This window comes from Malus sylvestris, chromosome 11 (genome assembly GCF_916048215.2).
Source record: "Malus sylvestris chromosome 11, drMalSylv7.2, whole genome shotgun sequence".
Taxonomy (NCBI): domain Eukaryota; kingdom Viridiplantae; phylum Streptophyta; class Magnoliopsida; order Rosales; family Rosaceae; genus Malus; species Malus sylvestris.
In genome coordinates, this window is record NC_062270.1 from 2,356,867 (window position 1) to 2,377,756 (window position 20,890).

At 37.4% G+C, this 20,890-nt stretch overlaps 3 protein-coding genes and 1 pseudogene across 3 annotated transcripts; 2 read left to right on the forward strand and 2 right to left on the reverse strand.

Moving 5' to 3' along the window:
* Nucleotides 1-387: 387 nt before the first annotated feature.
* Nucleotides 388-2,854, forward strand: LOC126589216 (G-type lectin S-receptor-like serine/threonine-protein kinase LECRK1; annotated as a pseudogene).
* A 147-nt stretch (nucleotides 2,855-3,001) lies between these two features.
* On the reverse strand, nucleotides 3,002-20,153 carry LOC126588510 (histone H3.2). The gene is made up of 2 exons (XM_050253615.1): nucleotides 20,047-20,153; nucleotides 3,002-3,572 (listed from the first exon to the last, which is right to left on the reverse strand). The coding sequence occupies exon 2, from the start codon at nucleotides 3,550-3,552 to the stop codon at nucleotides 3,142-3,144; it is 411 nt and encodes a 136-aa protein (XP_050109572.1). The 5' UTR covers nucleotides 3,553-3,572; nucleotides 20,047-20,153; the 3' UTR covers nucleotides 3,002-3,141.
* Nucleotides 6,981-11,264, forward strand: LOC126588494 (beta-glucosidase 12-like). Its single transcript, XM_050253587.1, has 13 exons — nucleotides 6,981-7,470; nucleotides 7,629-7,698; nucleotides 7,810-7,868; nucleotides 7,980-8,055; nucleotides 8,362-8,439; nucleotides 8,708-8,795; nucleotides 8,933-9,188; nucleotides 9,315-9,430; nucleotides 9,815-10,035; nucleotides 10,126-10,157; nucleotides 10,252-10,354; nucleotides 10,484-10,592; nucleotides 10,854-11,264. Exons 1-13 carry the CDS (start codon nucleotides 7,294-7,296, stop codon nucleotides 11,077-11,079), a joined length of 1,611 nt encoding a protein of 536 aa, XP_050109544.1. The 5' UTR covers nucleotides 6,981-7,293; the 3' UTR covers nucleotides 11,080-11,264.
* Nucleotides 19,475-20,050, reverse strand: LOC126588509 (histone H3.2). Its single transcript, XM_050253614.1, has one exon. The coding sequence runs from the start codon at nucleotides 20,024-20,026 to the stop codon at nucleotides 19,616-19,618; it is 411 nt and encodes a 136-aa protein (XP_050109571.1). The 5' UTR covers nucleotides 20,027-20,050; the 3' UTR covers nucleotides 19,475-19,615.
* Nucleotides 20,154-20,890: the final 737 nt, after the last annotated feature.

Here is a 20,890-nt window from a genome sequence, read left to right on the forward strand (position 1 = left end):
AGATTTGATTCATTTGAGACAGCTTCATATAAACTATTTGTGTCTTTTGTTAAACTTTAGCCCTATAAAATCAATTTCTTCACAAAAAATTCGACATAATTTTGTATACTCAAAGAAAACGCACTGACTAAAATTCACATAAGCAAATTCATTAATTATGCATTACTTTACATATTTTACATTTTTCAGATGCCTCCAACACCCCTATTGCATGTTTAACGTACATAATTAATTCTACACAAATCGACTTCTACCCCTATTGCAATTAAAATGATGTAGAAAAAAAGAAGCTGCTGTTGTGCATAGAACAAGTCTCAATTAAACTTCAAATAAATTGTCAATACACCATCAACTCCTCCGTCCCTAGAGGATATCATTCTTCCAATCATGGACTTTGAACTAGCATCTCCTTTGTGCTTTCTGCTTCTCCTTCTACTGCTGCCATTTTTCACCGCAGCTCAAACTGATCAAACCAAAAATATCTCATTAGGATCAACCCTCACTGCACTGCACAATAAATCTTTCTGGGCCTCACCATCCGGGGACTTTGCTTTCGGTTTCCAAGAAATCGGTAAACATGGCTTCTTACTAGCCATATGGTTTAACAAAATACCCGAAAGAACCATTGTCTGGTCGGCCAACGGTGATACTCTAGTCTCAAAAGGATCCGCAGTTGAACTCACTGCAGATGGCCGGTTTATGCTCAATGACGTTGCAACAGGCAAACAAATTTCGGTTGCTGATTTTGTTGGTACAGGAGTTTCCTACGCAGCCATGCTCGACACTGGAAATTTCATTTTGGCTAACCGAAATTCAACCATTTTGTGGCAGAGTTTTGATCAGCCAACCGACACAATCCTACCTTTGCAGATTCTAAATCAAAAGGGCATAATCATCGCACGCTACACGCCAACAAATTACTCGAAAGGAAGATTCCGCTTTGTGCTACAATCCAATGGACAACTCCTGCTTTACACAACACATTTCCCATTGGATTCTGCAAATACTACTATCTATTGGTCAACTGACACCAAGGATAGCTGTTTTCAGGTAATCTACAACATGTCTGGCTCTATTTACCTTACTGCAAGGAACAGAAGCATACTTCATATGATATCAAGCAACACCGTTTCGTTCCAAGATTTTTACCAGAGAGCAACTGTTGACTATGATGGAGTTTTGAGGCACTATGTCTATCCAAAAAGCACTGGCACAAGTGCTGCAGGGGGCAATCATGGCTTGGACTAGTTTGTCCTTCATATCGCCAAATATCTGCATAACAATTCTGCAAGAGAAAGGCGGCGGCGCGTGTGGCTACAACAGCATATGTAGACATGACCAAGGAATAATTTGACAATGTCCGCCTGGTTATAGCTTCATTGATCCAGATGATGTTTTGAAAGGATGCAAAAAGGACTTTGTTTCGCAAAGCTGTGATGCTGCGTCACCAGAGACGGATCAGTTTCATTTTCAAGAAATGCAAAACACGGATTGGCCTGAGTCTGAATACGAAAAGTATGAAGTTGTAACGGAGGATTGGTGACCGCACTGGCTTGCCTAGCTGATTGTTTCTGTGCTGTGGCCAATTTCAGAAATGGACAGTTTTGGCTTAAGGGAAGCCCTCTTTTGAACGGGAGAGTCGACCCCATCAATGGCGTAAAAGGTCTTGTCAAAATAAGGAAAGACAATTCGACCTTGAGGTCGGGTGACAGATACATGAAAAAGAAAGATAATTCAACTCTGATCATGGTTGGAACTGTGCTGCTGAGTAGCTTAGGATTTCTAAACCTCTTGTTATTGCTAACAACCTATTTTCTTGTTTCTCGCTTCTACTACGGAAAAGCAAAGGTGGGTCAGCCTCATCAAATCACGAATCTGAAAAATTTTACTCACAAAGAGCTAGAAGAGGCTACGAATGGATTCAAAGAAGAACTAGGCCGTGGTGCTTTTGCAACCGTCTTCAAGGGAGTATTGGGGTCCGATGAGGGGAAATGTGTTGCTGTCAAAAGATTAAACGTTATGATTGAAGAATTTGATTTGGAATTCAAGGTTGAGTTGAGCACAATCAGTAGAACAAATCACTGGGATTTAGTCGAGCTACTGGGATTCTGCAACGAGAGAGAGCACCAAATTCTTGTGTATGAGTTTATGAGCAACAACTCACTAGCAAGCTTTATCTTTGAAAAGTCGAGGCCAAACTGGAATCGAAGAAAGGAAATCGCCTTAGGAATCACGAGAGGGATCTTGTATTTACGCGAGGAGTGCAGCACCCAAATCATACATTGCGACATTAAGCCTCAGAACATACTTCTAGATGACTGTTACACAGCAAGAATTTCCGACTTAGGATTGGCCAAACTTTTTAAAGTGAACCAGACTCAGACTACTACCAGAATCAGGGGAACTAGAGGCTATGTTTCCCCCGAATGGTTCAAAAACATGCCTATCACAGCAAAGGTCGATTTTTACAGCTATGGCATTATGCTGCTAGAGATTATATGCTGCAGGAGGAACTTTGACAAGGAGGCAAAGGATGAAGATCAAATGGTTCTAGCGGATTGGGCGTGCGATTGCTACAAGCAAATCAAACTGCACCTGCTATTCCAGAATGATGATGAGGCAATGGGAGACATCAAGAATATGGAGAAGTACGTTATGATCGCAATGTGGTGCATTCAAGAGGATCCGTCACTGAGACCCACAACAAAGAAACTAACAATGATGCTCAAAGGAGCCAAGCAAGTCTCGGTTCCAACAGATCCATCCCCCATTACAAGTTCAAACCAGTCAATACTCTCAAGTAGTACTTATTGACATAGCAATTTTATCCTGTATTTTCAATTGAATCGAATCAAAACACCATCAAACACTTTCATGGATAGAATCACAAAGCAGATCAATCAAGCAAAAGATCACATCTTGCTCAAACCAACAAAAGTATAAATAATTTAGAAAATTAATTCAGGTTGAATTAAGCAAGCAATTTAACAACCACATGGAGTGCATAAATGAAACCAAACTTCGATTAACCATAAATCTTCCAAGGTTTCGACTTTACATATCAATTTTCAGAACCCATTACAAATCATAAATATCCCACTACATTCTGCTGAAATTCAAAACCCTAAGATTTAGGAATTCTTAAGCCCTCTCGCCCCTAATCCTGCGAGCAAGCTGGATGTCCTTGGGCATTATGGTGACCCTCTTGGCATGAATAGCGCAGAGGTTGGTGTCCTCAAACAGACCCACCAAGTACGCCTCGGCCGCCTCCTGGAGCGCCGACACCGCGCTGCTCTGGAACCTCAGATCAGTCTTGAAGTCCTGTGCGATCTCCCTCACAAGTCTCTGGAACGGAAGCTTGCGGATCAGGAGCTCAGTGCTCTTCTGGTACTTCCTGATTTCCCTCAGCGCCACAGTTCCCGGCCTGAAACGGTGGGGCTTCTTCACTCCACCGGTCGCCGGAGCAGACTTCCTAGCAGCCTTAGTTGCCAGCTGCTTCCTTGGAGCCTTTCCTCCGGTGGACTTGCGAGCAGTCTGCTTGGTACGAGCCATCTGGAAAAATGAAAGTGGAAGTTTGAAGGGCTTAGGATATGTTTGTTTCTCGAGAAAATTTGAGAGATTTCGATTTCGATTGGATGGAAAGTGGCGGAAGCTTTGGGGGTATTTATTTACGATTTGGAGAGGAGAGGAATCGCGGGAAGTTTGAAATTTTGTGTTTTCGTGTTAAAGTTTCGGGGTGATGACGCGGCGAGACGAATCGACGGTTGTGGGTTCTCGATCCGTGGCTCTTGGATTCAACCAATGGGAGGTGGTTTTGGTTTTTTTAATTTAATTATTATTTGTTAGTTGAAGAACCTGGGAAGATGGGCTCACAGACACATTTTCAAGGGTTGGAAAGACTCAAAGAGACATTTTTGCCTCCCTTCGCCATCATCTTGTGATTCATCACCGCCGAGAATTTAATTAAATACGTAACATGTGAAATACAGGCCTGAAATTTGTTTTCAACCATTGAGCCACCCCGTAATGGTTTACAGCCCAATCAACCATAGAGATAGGCATCTGTATGGATAGTGGCATCCTCAACAAGAAAATCACAAATTAAAAAACTATAATAATTTACTAAGGTTGTGCTATCCACACACTCCTTTTAATTTTTGTCTCTTGATCATTTTCAATTCATTTTCACTCGCTTACGGTCAAAAATTGAGAACTGTAGAAATGGTAAAATGGAATTTGTGGATAACACTGCCGTTTACCAAACAAAACACTTATATATACACACATAGGGTTGATATGTAATTTGGAGAAATCATAGAATAAAAATTCTCCAAAAGTGGAAAGCTAAATTCTAAATTACAATGCCCAAAACAAATTAATGAAGTAAACTCATACAAAATACCTTGTGAAGTGAAGTTTTTAAGTCAAATTTTGATACATGATTCGTTTGACCCCCAACATTATTTTTGAAACCCCAATTTAATTGAGTATGATTGAAAGGAGAGGAGGATAAGATGAGGACAAGAGGACAAGAGATTGCTTGTGGAGTGAAGTTTTAGAGTCAAATTTTGATGGTTGATTCATTGAATCCTAACTTGTTTTTTAAACCCCATTTGATTTTGGTTGAAAGGGGAGGAGGAGAAGATGAGGACAAGGGGTTAAGAAACGTGAGAAGTTTGGAACCAAAATTAAACTTTTAATTATTTTTCATTTTTTTATGTTTATCACTTGGGTTGCAATATGCAATATGTTCCCTTTTTCAAAAAATAAAAAACCGTGTGGGGAAATCGGCCTCTTGGGCCAAACGTGGCTCCTTTCTTGCTTAAGGAGTGCTTTAATTATGTGAGTCCAATCAATTTTAGATATAAGATACACGTAAATAAATGTATCATGTTAACATAAAGAGATTGTTTATCTCATGGCCAATCATTTACTTCAACACTCCTCTTAATCCATCGTTCCTTCATATTCTAATACCATATAAGTAAATATGTCTTGGGGAGTTTAAAATCAATAGAATTTGAAATGCAATTTAATTAGAGTTTGGTTAGTAACGATGGTGAGATTAGTTGTAATCCTTTTAGTCTACTCTCGCCAACTTATGAGCCATTCACTCATTATAAGAGTTGTGGAGCTATTTTGTGTGATAAGAGTTTGCCTTATTTTTTGTTTGGTGTACACCAATTTCAGGTTTGCTCAAAGGTGGATGAAGGGTTTTATTTTCCCCTTTGTATTCAGTACGTATGAAAACTTTCCAAGTATGAACATACTAAACATGAGAAATGAAATTATTTAGCAATCCCATGCCCTCTTTCCGCAAACAGAACATATGTTTCTTAGAAATATCTTAACTATAAGACGGAAAAGAGCATCTTCAACTAGAGTTCCTATTTTTAGGACTCCACCACCACCTTTGATGACTCATTTAAATACTTTAAGAGAATATTCGAGTCCTTAAAAGAATATTATCTCAAATAGAAATCTTTAAGATATAATTCCAAATATAAGGATTAAAAGATTAAAAAATCATTATTAATTTAGTTAAAGTATTGTGACCATTGATAAAAACAATAAGAATCAAAATCAGAATCAAAATCAAAAATTTATCTGAATCGTTGGTTTCCATCAATTCAAAAAAACAAAAGAATAAGATTATGTGGGCCTTGTCTGGTCAATGATAGAAGTTGTTGCGCGGCCCACAGCAGTGGGATTTCTGTTCACCCAGAATCAATCTCGGCCCCAATTATGGAATCATTGTGCAACCCCTATACGTACGGATTTTTAAGGATACTGTGGTGAGTTCCTGTACTCTAGACACAGCTGCTCCACTTCCTTGGAAGTTCTATAGTTCTTTTATATAGGAAAATACGGTGGTAAGGACGGTTTTGAATATTTTCATTGGAGATTGTTTATCTCGTACTCATTCATTTACATCCTTATTTCTTCATATTTTCATCCATGTAAATAATTAAATATGTCCTTGAGGATTTTAAAAGGGGTATTTTGATATGGGTCAAAAGTAACTGAAAATTAGACCTATTTCAAAAGTCAAAAGTAACTGAAAATTAGACATATTTCAAAAGTAGACTTATAAAATTGGACATATTTCAAATTTTCCCATTTTAAAACCAATAGAATTTGGAATGGATCTTAATTAGAGTTTCGATAGTAGAGTGATTGTGATGTAAACCTAACAATTAGCCAACTTAAGAGCCATTCACTTATTGTACAAGTTGTGAAGCCACTTTGTCTAGACGGCTTAGGCACCTGCCTAACCCGCCCAGACCCGCCTAGGTTGCAACTCATTTAGACAGAAAATAGATAGTTTTTATTTTGCATTTTATTTGATTTTTCAATAAATTATAAGAGACTTGTTGAATACTTAAATGAACACACATTATATGCTTGTTCTCCATGTGATCATTATGTTCCAATACTTCATAATATATATGTCTTTCTATTTTGTAGTTTATGATGAAATTATATATATTTAAAGTATAAACAGACATTTATTTTTAACGAAATATAATGGATTTATTTAAATCCGCCTAATCCGCCTAATCCGCCTAGGCGCCCGCTGCTCGACTAGCGTCTAGCGTCTTTTAGAATATTGGGCACACTAAAAAATTTATCATCTGTTTGATGTATACCAACTTCAGGTTTGCTCCGAGGTGAATTAAGGGTTTTACTTTCCCCTTTGTAATCCATTAGGAATGAAACTTTTCCAAGTACGAACACACTAAACATTAAAAATGTAATTATTTAGCATTCTCATGCCCTCTTTCAACGAATAGAATAAATGTTTCTTTGAAATTTCTTAAGACTTAAAAGAAAGTTGAATGGACAAAATGTTCGCACGCAAACCATGTGACAATGACAAGAAGACAAATACAATTCACCAAAAGCACTAAAAGTCGGAATCAGATACGAAGAGATAATATAAATTTCATAAAAAATCTACTTACGTACTTATTTTAATTAGGATCTGATGACAAAAGCCAAATCTTTTGATTTAAAAGCCGACCTTTATCTAGATCACCATACTTTCCCTTGTTGCTATATATGAAGCGATGCGATGTTTCCTGATCTTCCCCATTCTGTTTTCTTGGCATGGTTTCAGGCCCTTCTTTTGTACCAGTTAAACTGTTTCTTAGGCTTTTCTCCTGCAATTGTAAGGGCAGTGTACGTAGCTGAACTAGTTTTTGAGCATTCACTCGTGCACTCATAATTTCGTGTTCGAAAGTCTTGTGTTTGATTCCTGTCACCCCGTGAAGATACTTGTACCACAAAACTATGGCATTACAATTACGATGTTGGATCGTATGCTTGTTACTATTGGTGTTACTAGTTAGCGTTGCATTGACAAATGACACAGATGCCAGTACTGATCCGCCCATTCATTGTGGCTCTCTCAGCAGAAGTAGTTTTGAACCAGGGTTCATATTTGGCACAGCTTCAGCATCTTATCAGGTCAATTCCCTTCGGAGGTTACTCTGTCTTTTGCTTTATATTAGTACTAGGTTTTGTTTTTGTTTCAATTAGCATCCATATGCATGAATATCGGCATCGATCTCTTCATTGTATCGATCTCTAAGTTGTGCCTCTGGCTCTGTGTGAAATTATTTCAGTTCGAAGGTGCTGCAAAAGAAGATGGTAGAGGACCAAGCATATGGGATACCTACACGCACGACCATCCAGGTCTCTCTAGTCAATTAATTACCAATTAGTTAAAATTATGAATATTTTGAGCTACTATTATTTGGTGAAATTGAATTCATTCATTCCAAATAAAATTTTGGTTAAATGCAGAAAGAATTGTAGATGGCAGCAATGGAGATGTTGCTGTTGATCAATATCACCGCTATAAGGTTAAATAATCACAGAATTTTGGAGCTTATGGAAACAAACGAAACTGAAAAACAAGAACCTTCACTTTGAGCTTCTTTCTTTTAATTTTTTTTGTGTTATTATTTATATAGGAAGATGTGGGGATTATGAAGGACATGGGGTTGGATGCTTATAGGTTCTCTATCTCGTGGTCCAGATTGCTACCAAGTAAGTTGATTCAAACAACTCATCGTATTTTTTTGTTCTTATTTATACAAATAGATACATTTACACAAAGGGGCCCAAAATAAATTTGTTGTGAAATTTGTCATTTTTAAAATTTAAAATTTCTAATTTACAAGTGAAGAAAATTAACGGTAGTAAGTAGCATGAATTATCTTATTTGGTTCGGAGTCTTGAGACCAATCATCAATATCGTTACATAACAACTGATTTTTTTTATTTTTTTATTTTTTTATTTTTTTGTGAAAATTTGTGTTATTTGCTTAGTTGCTTGTTTTGACTAAACATCAGGTGGAAAGTTAAGCGGCGGCGTGAACCAGAGGGGAATCATACATTACAATAATCTCATCGATGAACTCCTACGCAATGGTGACTTCTCTTACTTTATTTACATATCAAATAAAATTAATGTTAGGCACACAAAATTTATACGAGTAATGTTACATTTATCATATTTTTTTACTATATTTCTATCACATCTCGAGATGATGTCCACCCATACATGTAAGTCTTATTTCTATAAAAATGTTACACAAATGTGATAAGAATAACATTTTTTTTATTATCCAATAATAATATATAACAAGAATTACATGCAGTATTAAAATATTAATTTAATCAAATTTTTTATATATAGGTATAAATCCAGTTGTGACACTCTTTCATTGGGATGTTCCTGAAGCTTTGGAACACGAATATGGTGGTTTCTTAAGCCCTCGTATTATGTAAGTGAACAAATTTACAACTAACTGCCCATTTTAAATAAATATTGACATTCTATGATTTATACAGCCAACTTACATAGTGGAATAAAGTTTTTTTGTGGCGGTATATATAATATGTCTTAAATGTGTATATACAGCAATCATTTTAGAGACTATGCAGAGCTTTGTTATAAGGAATTTGGTGATCGAGTAAAGCAATGGACCACGTTGAATGAGCCACATAGTGTTTCAAACAATGGTTTTGCAGTTGGGTCTCAAGCACCGGGGCGTTGCTCTTATTGGCAAAATCGGAATTGTCTCGGCGGAGATTCAGCAATCGAACCATACTTGGCGACGCACCATCTCCTTCTTGCTCATGCAGCTGCTGTAAAAGTGTACAAAGATAAATATCAGGTGTATTAATTTGTTTCTTTTTGTTTTTCTTAATATGTATTAGGTCCTAGTTGAGAATTCTACACAAGTAAATAGTAGTAGGTTGTATCTCCTTCTGGCTATAATCGAATTCATGTTCTTGTGTAGGCATTTCAAAAGGGTCTGATCGGAATAACATTGAATACATATTGGTTTGTTCCTGCTTCGGAGACAAAGGAAGATAAACATGCTGCATTACGGTCATTGGATTTTATGTTTGGATGGTAAGTATATTGTTAGTTTATACATATCAATAAAATTTGGATGTATTTGTTGATTTGCACTTCGAACTTGTATAGAGCTATCAATTTGATTTTTTATAATTATCCAATTTCCCTTCTGACTTTTGAAAATTTTCATCTAATTATACATCCATCTTGATCACGTGGGCAAACACATGACCACTATATGAAGGCAAAATGGATGGATAAAAAAATTTTAAAATCCAAAGTCAGAGAGGAAATTGGCTCTTTATAAAGTTTTAAGAGTAATCATCTAAAATTAAAGTTCAAAGGAAAATTGGCAGCTGTATACAAGTTTTTGGGACAAGTCGACAATATACCTATAATTTAGGCTTATGAGTTTGAAATTTCCATGATTTTGGGTAGGTTTATGGAGCCATTGACAAGTGGGGATTATCCACAGAGCATGCGATCTCTGGTTGGAAATCGATTACCAGTATTCACCAACGAAGAATCCATGTTGCTAACTGGGTCATTTGATTTTCTTGGATTAAATTATTATACTGCTAGATACTCAAGCAATGACGTACCTGATAATTCTTCCTTACCTGCAAGCTACGTAACAGATTCTCATGTCAAAGTTACTAGTGAGCACAAGTTGAAATTTAGCTTTTTTACTTTGAAAAATATGTTCTTACAATATAATTAGATTCTAATATTCATATATGTTGTGGCAGTTGAGCTTAATGGCGTCCCAATTGGTCCACCGGTACACATCAATATATTAGTGTTTTTTAATTCAATTGTTTTCCCTGTTCAAACATAACTATTAAAGGTCTAAACTATTTTCGTACGAGTTGCAGACTGCTTCAGATTGGTTATACGTTTATCCAAAAGGAGTTTATGATCTTTTACTCTACATAAAGAAGAAGTATAATGATCCACTCATTTACATTACTGAAAGTGGTACGTAACTAATACTGCCTTAATTATTGCATCATCAAGATTTCACATTAATGGTGTGAAATACAATATGAAAACAAAAATTGTAGAAAACTCTGGAGTATCCCATATTTTAACTATCTTATATTGTAGGTGTATCCGAGTTCAATGATCCTAAATTATCACTCCAGGAAGCCCTTAATGATACCAATAGAGTTGACTACTATTATCGCCACTTATGTTACGTTCGAGCTGCAATCAAGTAAGTGTTTATTAACACTATATATGGTTGGCCTTCTCACACTTTGGTTATTCAAAGGTGGTGTTATCTATTCATTTTTACTTCTCACACACTCCTCTTAATTTTTTCGATTATCGAATCGAATGAATTGAAGTGCATCAATGAACAAAAATTAACAAGGATGTGTAAGGGTAAAAGGAGGTGCGTGAAAAGCACCCCCCCTTATTTAATCATTACATTGGCTTGAATTTTTTGAGTTTTCCTACTTTTTGTTTGGTGTAGAAATGGCTCCAAAGTGAAGGGATACATTGCATGGTCATTACTGGACAACTTTGAATGGGAAATAGGATACGCTGTGCGATTTGGTATCAACTATGTGGATTACAACAATGGGTTGAAAAGATATCCGAAACTCTCTGCACACTGGTTCAAAAGTTTCCTCAAGAAGGACTCAAGAAGTGTCGCAATCCGAAATGTTAGAAACACCAAGTTTGTGTATCAAATTTGAAGATGAATTAAATAGATAATAAATGTAATTATTGAGGGGAAATTTGGACAGATAACCAAATTTTAGACCCCATATAAAGTTATAGCCACTACTCTCATATATTCATAATATTAGGGTTTCGCACAACTACCAAAACACAAGTATAATATTGTAGATTTGAATATAGAATGAGAGAGTTTTCCAAATTCCCACATTATTTTTGGCAAATTGGCGCCAATTTGAAAAATTAATCCCCATGAATTTAAGAAATTAGCCTTTAAACTACCTTCGGGTGTCTGCAACGTTTAACTACACCTTTAGATGTTTGCAACCTTTAAAGTTTAAACCAAGATGAAAGCAAGAATTAAAAACAAAAACCCTTTTTAAGTAATAAATATTTGAACACTAATGCATGAATAATCTGAAAACACAAAGCTTTGAAAGTCAATATGTTAAACTGGCAAACATATCATATAAGCTCTTTGCATCTTTTGTTCTTAAACTCAAATAATATAAAAGTCAATAAAGTAATAAATCCCAAAGCAAAACATTCACAATCATGCGCTGGAACAGAGTGTAATTGAATTCTTGCAAGTTTGGCTTTTGTGGGTTGTCCCACCACATCGATTACACTTCTTCACTATATTTTCTTGCCCCTAAGATGAGGTTTTGTTTGTCTTGAATCTTCTAAACAGGAAAAACATAGAGTTTCAAAATCATTCAATTCCTGGAACTTGATGATATGATTCACTAGGTTCCAGTCTATTTAACGAAACAATCTAGCGGCCAAGATTGTCATTCATCTTCCACATATATCACATTGCTTTCAACCAACAATTATTCAACTACATCAACTAATATATTCAATGCATTAAAGATGCACAATATTAACATCTAACCACATTAATTAATCAAAGATCAAATATCACATCATAGTTTAATAAAACCAACCTCCATAAGGTTTGCCATATTTCCCTACATGCATTCCATATATCCATTATCATAACCTTAAGTTACAACCACAAGAGTAACCTTGAGTAACTTCTATCCACAAGATATAGGGTTCAATGAAGATAAATTATGGACCACTCAAAGGAACCTAACTCTAGAATATGTATGGTCTCCAAATGCGGTTTAACCAAGCGAACCATAGGCATCCATCCGATAACGTGATTCCCAATGCAGATTAACCAGGCAGGACCACATATGGATGCAATGTGACAAAGTAGGTAGTGACCCCCAAATGTGGATTAACTAGGAGGAGTCACCCCTAGAATGCTTATGGTCTCTCAATGCAAATTAATCAGACAAGACCATAGGCAACATCCAATATCTAATCACATATATGTACAAATTCTACGTAATAATCTTAACATGGTTCAAGCTCATATTTTCTTACTAGAAATCACACATATCATTTATATCTTTTAATAGTTCAATAATCACGTGAATTTCGGTAAGGTGCCACCCTTATGCAAATCGAAGCACACATTCCCCAAAATGGCTCGCTGACCAAACTACACCCACTAGGCTCTATCGAATAACTAATAATGTTAATTTCAATATTTAGAAACGATTCATAACATTTTGACCAAAAGTCAACCCTCGGTCAATGCGGTCAATGACCAAATTTAGAATCCTAAAAATTTAATTCGAAAGATCCGCACATCGGATTTCCCATCCATAAGTTTCCAATGTCTTTAAATAATATGTACAATAACATACTAAAAATTGGTATCGATCCTTCAGTCAGATATGCGCTTACCAGGGCCAATCCTAACTTTTTGGGCGCCCAATGCGAAAGCTCAAAGTGTGCTCTTTTTTAGTACGGAAACATATGTTTAAAAAAAAATTAATGAGCGCTGAAACTCAGTCAAAGTTGGGGGGGGCTAGGCCCTCACGCTTGTTCGTAATTTTCGATCATAGTAGTGTAAAGAAAATTTTCTAGAGAGTTTGTCCTTAGGATAGGTGATAATAGTTTCTCAAATTGGTCCATTTTCTACAAGAAGGCTCTCATTTTTGCATTAAGATTTGTTGTGCTAGGATAGCACCAAACCCGTTGGAACCAACTCAAGCTAACCCACAGGAAATTTATCAAATGAAAATGCAAGAACAAAATATTAAAGACACCAAGATTTTAACGAGGTTCCTCAACAGTCAGTGTAACTGGAGTACGTCCTCGGAGCAGTAGGAGCTCACCCAAGAATCCACTATCAACCAAATGGGAGTTTACAAAGTGTTGGCAATCTCACAACCCAAATAACCCAATACACCCAATAGCTCTCACACACCACAGAAACAAATAGAGAAAGAAATATAATGAATAATTTCTTCTCTATACATATAGCTCAAAGCTATTACAACAACAACTACCTTGGTGGATGATTACTAACCAAAAAGAGGAGCACTTTCTTCTTCTCTTCAAAGAGGGGATGCTCCACTTCTATTTTTTCTTCTCTGTTTTCTGATGCACTCTTCTCTTCTCTCTATCATTTCTCCAAAGGCAACAACCCCATATTAAAAACCAAAACCCACGGGTGTTATGGCCAAAACAATTCACTTTAGACAAGGTGCCATGTTTTCCTCCCCAAAACATGGAAGGGACATAATTATATTGTCTTTTTCTTTCTTTTGCTTTGTTTAATACCTAAAAGGTGATGTTGAGTTGCCACTTGGCCACAATTCAACAATCTCCACCTTGGCCAAGTTCCGAAAAAGCCATGATAAGCCAACCAACACAATTGATTCAAAAAATCACTCCCAAACACTAGCAAGAGAACAACTCATGCCGAGCCAAATGCTCCAAAAAACTCCTATTGCTCAACGCCTTCTTTATATAGACAAAATGTGAGCCAAGTTCAAGCAATGAACAAACTTGGCGACACCAACAACCTTAGTCAACATATTAGCAGGGTTGTCATTAGTTGGAATCTTCTGGAGAATGATTTCCCCTTCACCAACAATTTCACGAACAAAGTGATAACGCACATCTATGTGCTTGGTCCTCGCATGATGAACCTGATACTTAGCCAAATAAATGGCACTCTGACTATCACAATGTACCTCCACCTGCTTCTGATCAACCCCTAAATCTCTAATCAGCCCATGTATCCAAATGGCCTCCTTTATAGCTTCAGCAACTGCCATATATTCAGCCTCTGTAGTAGACAAGGCAATAGACGACTGCAAAATGGACCTCCAACAAACTGGCCCTTTAGCCATAGTAAACACATAGCCTGTAGTAGACTTCCTTCCATCCAGATCACCTGCATAATCTGAATCAACATAACCAACTGCAAAATGACCAATACCAGAGTCATCATTCTCAAAGCATAAACCAACATCTCGAGTACCATGGAGATATCTCAATATCCACTTAGCTGCTTGCCAATGCTATTTACCTGGATTATGCATATATCGACTCACCATGCCAACTGCATGAGCAATATCTGGTCTAAAGCATACCATTGCATACATCAAACTACCAACCAAATTTGCATATGGTATATTTTTCATTTGCAGCTTCTCTTTATCAGTTTTAAGACATTGTAGAGAACTCAATTTAAAACGAGGAGCTAAAGGGGTACTAACCGGTTTGGTTGAATCATGAACTCCAAACTTCCGAATCAACTTCTCAAGGTATTGTTTTTTATTCAAACTGACCAAACCCTTCTCTCTATCTCTAGTGATCTCCATGCCAAGGATCTTCTTCGCTTCACCAAGATCCTTCATCTCAAACTCATTCTTCATTTGCTTCTTCAATTTTTCAATCTCTTCAACATTCTTTGAGGCAATCAACATATCATCAACATATATCAACAAAAAAATGAAATACCCATCTTGCAACTTCTTGAAGTACACACAATGATCATATTGACTTCTAGAATAATTTTGGCCTCTCATAAATTTATCAAACCTTAAATACCATTGTCTTGGAGATTACTTCAAGCCATATAGTGATTTCTTCAATTTGCAAAACAAGTTCTCCTTCCCTTTCACTATATACCCATCCGGTTGACACATATAAATCTCTTCATTCAAATCACCATGTAGGAAAGCCGTCTTCACATCAAGTTGCACAAGCTCAAGATCATATTGTGCAACAAGAGCTAACATAATACGAATTGAGGAGTGCTTCACAATCGGAGAAAATATTTCATTGTAGTCAATGCCCTCCTTTTGTGCATACCCTTTAGCAACTAATCTTGCTTTGAATCTCACATTGCTTTTTTCATCAGCATCTTCCTTCTTGGCATACACTCATTTGCAACCGATAGCTTTCTTGCCCTTAGGCAATTTAGCTAACTCCCAAGTCTTGTTCTTCAAGAGAGAATTCATCTCATCACCCATGGCATTGCACCACCTCTCATTCTCCTCACTCTCAATGGTTTCCTTGAAATTGGATGGAATATCATCAATGATAATAGGAAGAGCAAAAGCAACATAGTCACTATACCGAGCTGGCTTGGTAATTTGTCTCTTTTCTCTGTTCTTGGCAATAGACTCTTGAGGTGAAACTTGCTGTTCAACTTGAATAGAATCTTCAAGTTCAACTTCTTCAACATCCTCATGGTCTCCAACTTCTTCACTTGTAGTGGCTTCGACATCAGCGGAAATAGGATTTGAAGTAACAGAGGCAACTTTCTCAAGCTCCACCTGTTGGACATCTTTCACATTCTTCTCAGAGACTTTGTACATACTTTCTTCATCAAATGTCACATCTCTGCTGATTACAAGTTTTTTCATCTCTGGGCACCACAACCTGTAACATTTGACACCACTACTAAAACCAAGAAAGATAGCCTTTTTGGCTCTAGGATCAAGTTTATTTTCAGTCACATGAAAATAAGCAGGTGAACCAAAAATACGGATATAGTCATAATCAGAAGAAGGTTTTCCAGTCCATACCTCCATTGGTGTCTTACCCTGAACAGCAGCTGAGGGTAACCGGTTGATGATGTGACATGCATAATTAACTGCCTCTGCCCAAAATGACTTGCTTAAACCCGACTGAGACAACATACATCTAACCTTTTCAAGCAAGGTTCGATTCAATCTTTCTGCAACTCCATTTTGTTGTGGAGTTCCCTGAACACTGAAATGTCTCACAATTCCTTCCTCTTTGCAAACTTTAAAGAAAGGGTCGGATGTGTATTCACCACCATTATTCGATCTCAAAATCTTAATCTTTCTCCCAGTCTGGTTCTCAACCATTTTCTTCCAACTCAAGAAAATGCTCAATACCTCATTCTTGTGCTTCATAATGTAAACCCAAGACCTTCTTGAATAATCATCAACAAAGGTCACGAACCAATGTCTACCACTTAAAGAGGGAGTCTTTGTAGGACCCCAAACATCTGAATGCACATAATCAAGAATGCCCTTCGTCTGATGTACAGCAGTACCAAACTTCACTCTAGTTTGCTTCCCCAAGACACAATGCTCGCAGAAATCAAGTTTACAAGTCGTGGCACCTTTTAGAAGACCTTTTTTCACAAGCCCTTGTAGAGCTTTCTCACCGGCATGGCCTAATCTCATATGCCACAATTTAGTAGTATCTGAATCAGATGTGCCCATATTTTCAGAGACTACAGATGCTTCACCTGTCACAGTGCTTCCCTGCAATAAATACAAATGGCCACATCTAGGAGCTTTCATCACAACAAGTGCACCATAAGTAACTTTCAATGTCTGTCCATCTGAATGAAACCTAAAACCCTCGGATTCCAAAGTACCCAAAGAATTCAAATTCGGTACATACCGAACACCTGTCAACTCTTTAACCATGCCATCATGCAACTTCAACCGAACTGTACCAATCCCTTTTGTTGTGCAAGGATTGTCATCTCCCATGAACACAACTCCACCATCAAACTCTTTCAAGCTTGAAAACCAATCCTTGTGAGGAGTCATATGATGAGTACAACCCGTATCCAACACCCACTTAGTAGCACAATCAAATGATGAGGAAGTGGTTAAAGCAAAATCAGAAAAATCTGTTTCAACCTCAGCAACATTAGCTTCAGAACTTTCTTTGCCTTTGGTCTTCAACCTAGGACAATCTTTCTTCCAATGGCCCTTATTATGACAAAAGGCACATTCATCCCTTTCCAAAGGTTTTCTACCTTTAGAGTTTCCTCTAGGTCGAGACTGTGATTTTTTCCTACTAGAAGATGATCTTCTCTCCGATGATCTACCTCTAACAAATAAAGCTTCAGAGGTACTATCATGATTTTTATCTCTATGCCTCATTTCATAATTTATCAAGGCATTTGACACATCTTCAAATTTCACAGTTTCTTTACCATGCATAATAGTGGTAACAAAATGCTCATAAGAGTCCGGCAATGAATTCAACAATATTAAGGCCTTATCTTCATCCTTAGTATCCTCATCTAAATTTAACAAGTCGGCAATCAACTTATTAAAAGCATCAAGGTGTCTAATCATTTTTGTACCTTCTTTGTATTGGAAGTGGTAGAGCTTTTTCTTCAAGTGTAGCCGGTTCTCTGCACTCTTTGTCATATACTTGTCTTCCAATTTTTGCCACAACACACTTGCTAATGTCTCCCGCATCACAAAATACTTCTGAGTTTTTGCAAGGCACAACCGAATTGAAGAGCAAGCCCACAAATTTAATTTTTCGCATTCCGGCTTCTCTCCCAAAGCGGCAAGTAGATCTTGTTGAGCCAACACATCTTTGACCTCACATTGCCACATCCCGAAGTTGTTTGTGCCATCAAACTTTTCCAGTTCGAACTTTGCATTTTGCACCGTAGTTCTTGCAAACCCGGAGCTGCTTCCAAAAGGATTCTCATCTTGCCCGTCTGACATCTTTGGCAACTAGACAGTACCCAAGAGCAACCAGTGCTCTGATACCAATTGTTGTGCTAGGATAGCACACCAAACCCGTTGGAACCAACTCAAGCTAACCCACAGGAAATTTATCAAATGAAAATGCAAGAACAAAATATTAAAGATACCAAGATTTTAACGAGGTTCCTCAACAGTCAATGTAACTGAAGTACGTCCTCGGAGCAGTAGGAGCTCACCCAAGAATCCACTGTCAACCAAATGGGAGTTTACAAAGTGTTGGCAATCTCACAACCCAAATAACCCAATACACCCAATAGCTCTCATACACCACAGAAACAAATAGAGAAAGAAATATAATGAATAATTTATTCTCTATACATATAGCTCAAAGCTATTACAACAACAACTACCTTGGTGGATGATTACTAACCAAAAAGAGGAGCACTTTCTTCTTCTCTTCAAAGAGGGGATGCTCCACTTCTATTTTTTCTTCTCTGTTTTCTGATGCACTCTTCTCTTCTCTCTATCATTTCTCCAAAGGCAACAACCCCATATTAAAAACCAAAACCCACGGGTGTTATGGCCAAAACAATTCACTTTAGACAAGGTGCCATGTTTTCCTCCCCAAAACATGGAAGGGACATAATTATATTGTCTTTTTCTTTCTTTTGCTTTGTTTAATACCTAAAAGGTGATGTTGAGTTGCTACTTGGCCACAATTCAACAATATTATCCCAAACTCTTGGATCATAAATGTTTAAATGGAAAATAGGTTCAGAAGATTCAATATTTTCCTCCACACCAATATGATCATTATCAACATTTAAATCCAAATCACCACCATTTTCATGGTCTTGAAACTCATCATCAACATTTTCTTCCAAATCACCACCATTTTCATGGTCATGAGACTCGTCATTAACATCTTTCTCCACATAACCACCAATTTCACGATCATGAAACTCTCCAACATATTGTGACTCTTCACCAACATCAGTTTCTCTCAAAATTTCAATTGATTCATTCTTTGTAGAAAAAAATTTATTAAGAGATCCTCTTAAACTTTATGTAATTTCATTATCCTTTGCTTTTTTTTTACTTTTCATATTACCGGATAGTTGTTTCCTATAAGACATGGCTTCGAAAATTTGTTTGCAAAAATTACCTACGATATAACAAAAATTTTCTATCAAAATTATCATTCCAACACATATTATATATTATAAAAACCCTAACATCTATTATATATTATAAATGCACTAACACATAGTCTAACATATTAGAAATTTTGATAAAATTGAACCTATGAATTGAGCACAATCAGTAGGACAAATCACAGGAATTTAGTCGAGCTGCTGGGATTCTGCAACGAGAGAGCACCGAATTCTTGTGTATGAGTTTATGAGCAACGACTCACTAGCAACTAGCAAGCTGTCTCTTTGAAAAGTCAAGGCCAAACTGGAATCGAAGAAAGGAAATCGCGAGAGGGCTCTTGTATTTACATGAGGAGTGCAGCACCCAAATCATACATTGCGACATTAAGCCTCGGAATATACTTCTAGATGACTCTTACAAAGCAAACTTTAACAAACACATGGAGTGCATAAATCAAACCAAACTTCGATTGACCATAAATCTTCCAAGGTTTCAACTTTACATAACAATTTTCAAAACCCATTACAAAGCATAAAAATCCCACTACGTTCTGCTGAAAATTCAAAACCCTAAGATTTAGGGATTCTTAAGCCCTCTCGCCCCTAATCCTGCGAGCAAGCTGGATGTCCTTGGGCATTATGGTGACCCTCTTGGCATGAATGGCGCAGAGGTTGGTGTCCTCAAACAGACCCACCAAGTACGCCTCCGCCGCCTCCTGGAGCGCCGACACCGCGCTGCTCTGGAACCTCAGATCGGTCTTGAAGTCCTGTGCAATCTCCCTCACAAGCCTCTGGAACGGAAGCTTGCGGATCAGGAGCTCAGTGCTCTTCTGGTACTTCCTGATTTCCCTCAGAGCCACAGTTCCCGGCCTGAAGCGGTGGGGCTTCTTCACTCCACCGGTCGCCGGAGCAGACTTCCTAGCAGCCTTAGTTGCCAGCTGCTTCCTTGGTGCCTTTCCTCCGGTGGACTTGCGAGCAGTCTGCTTGGTACGAGCCATCTGGAAAAATGAAAGTGGAGGTTTGAAGGGTTTAAGATGTGTTTGTTTCTCGAGAAAATTTGAGAGATTTCGATTTCGATTGGATGGAAAGTGGCGGAAGCTTTGGAGGTATTTATTTACGATTTGGAGTGGAGAGAAAAAGCGGGAATTTGAAATTTTGTGTTTTCATGTGATAGTTTTGGGGAGAGGACGCGGCGGGAGAGCATGTGCCGTTGATTTATATACGAATCGACGGTTTTGAGTTCTCGATCCGTGGCTATACGATTCAACCAATGGGAGGGGTGGTTCTCGTTTTATTAATTTAATTATTATTTGTTGGTTGAAGAGCCTGGGAATATGGGCTGTTGGGATTTGGGCTTAGTGTGTGAAATATCAATACAGGCCGTTTTACACATACAGCCCAGTCAAACAATTTCTTTTTTTTTTTTTTAAATGAGACCAGCTAATGATTTCGCTACAACAGTCCATCTTTCCAAGAGTTGAAAAGACTCACATAGACATTTTTGCTTCCCTTCGCCACCATCTTATGATTCACCAGCGTCGGAAATTGAACCCAGTACATAACAAGTGGAATACATGTTTGATATTCGTTTTCAACCACTGAGCCCCCTCGTAATGGTTTATAGCCCAATCAAATTTCATGTGATGATTATTTTAGGAAGTTACTAGAAATATTGCCCGCGCGTTGCTGCGGGATTAGAAACCGCATGAAAAAAATATGTTTCGAAGCTATAAGAGATTGTTAAAGAAGGTTAATGTTATTTACACTAAAAAATGTTTGAACTTTTTTGAAAGAATTTTTACATGAAGAGCAGAAATTGGGTGATTAAAGCTCCTTGGAATTCTTTAAACCACTCTATGAAT

Bases quoted from the DNA above. Each gene is read 5' to 3' on its own strand.
- LOC126588494 (XM_050253587.1), top strand. From the start codon at position 7,294: ATGGCATTACAATTACGATGTTGGATCGTATGCTTGTTACTATTGGTG. The intron at 8,796-8,932 runs GTAAGTGAACAA...GTGTATATACAG, and splicing joins TTCTTAAGCCCTCGTATTAT to CAATCATTTTAGAGACTATG. The intron at 9,431-9,814 runs GTAAGTATATTG...GATTTTGGGTAG, and splicing joins TTGGATTTTATGTTTGGATG to GTTTATGGAGCCATTGACAA.
- LOC126588510 (XM_050253615.1), bottom strand. From the start codon at position 3,552: ATGGCTCGTACCAAGCAGACTGCTCGCAAGTCCACCGGAGGAAAGGCT.
- LOC126588509 (XM_050253614.1), bottom strand. From the start codon at position 20,026: ATGGCTCGTACCAAGCAGACTGCTCGCAAGTCCACCGGAGGAAAGGCA.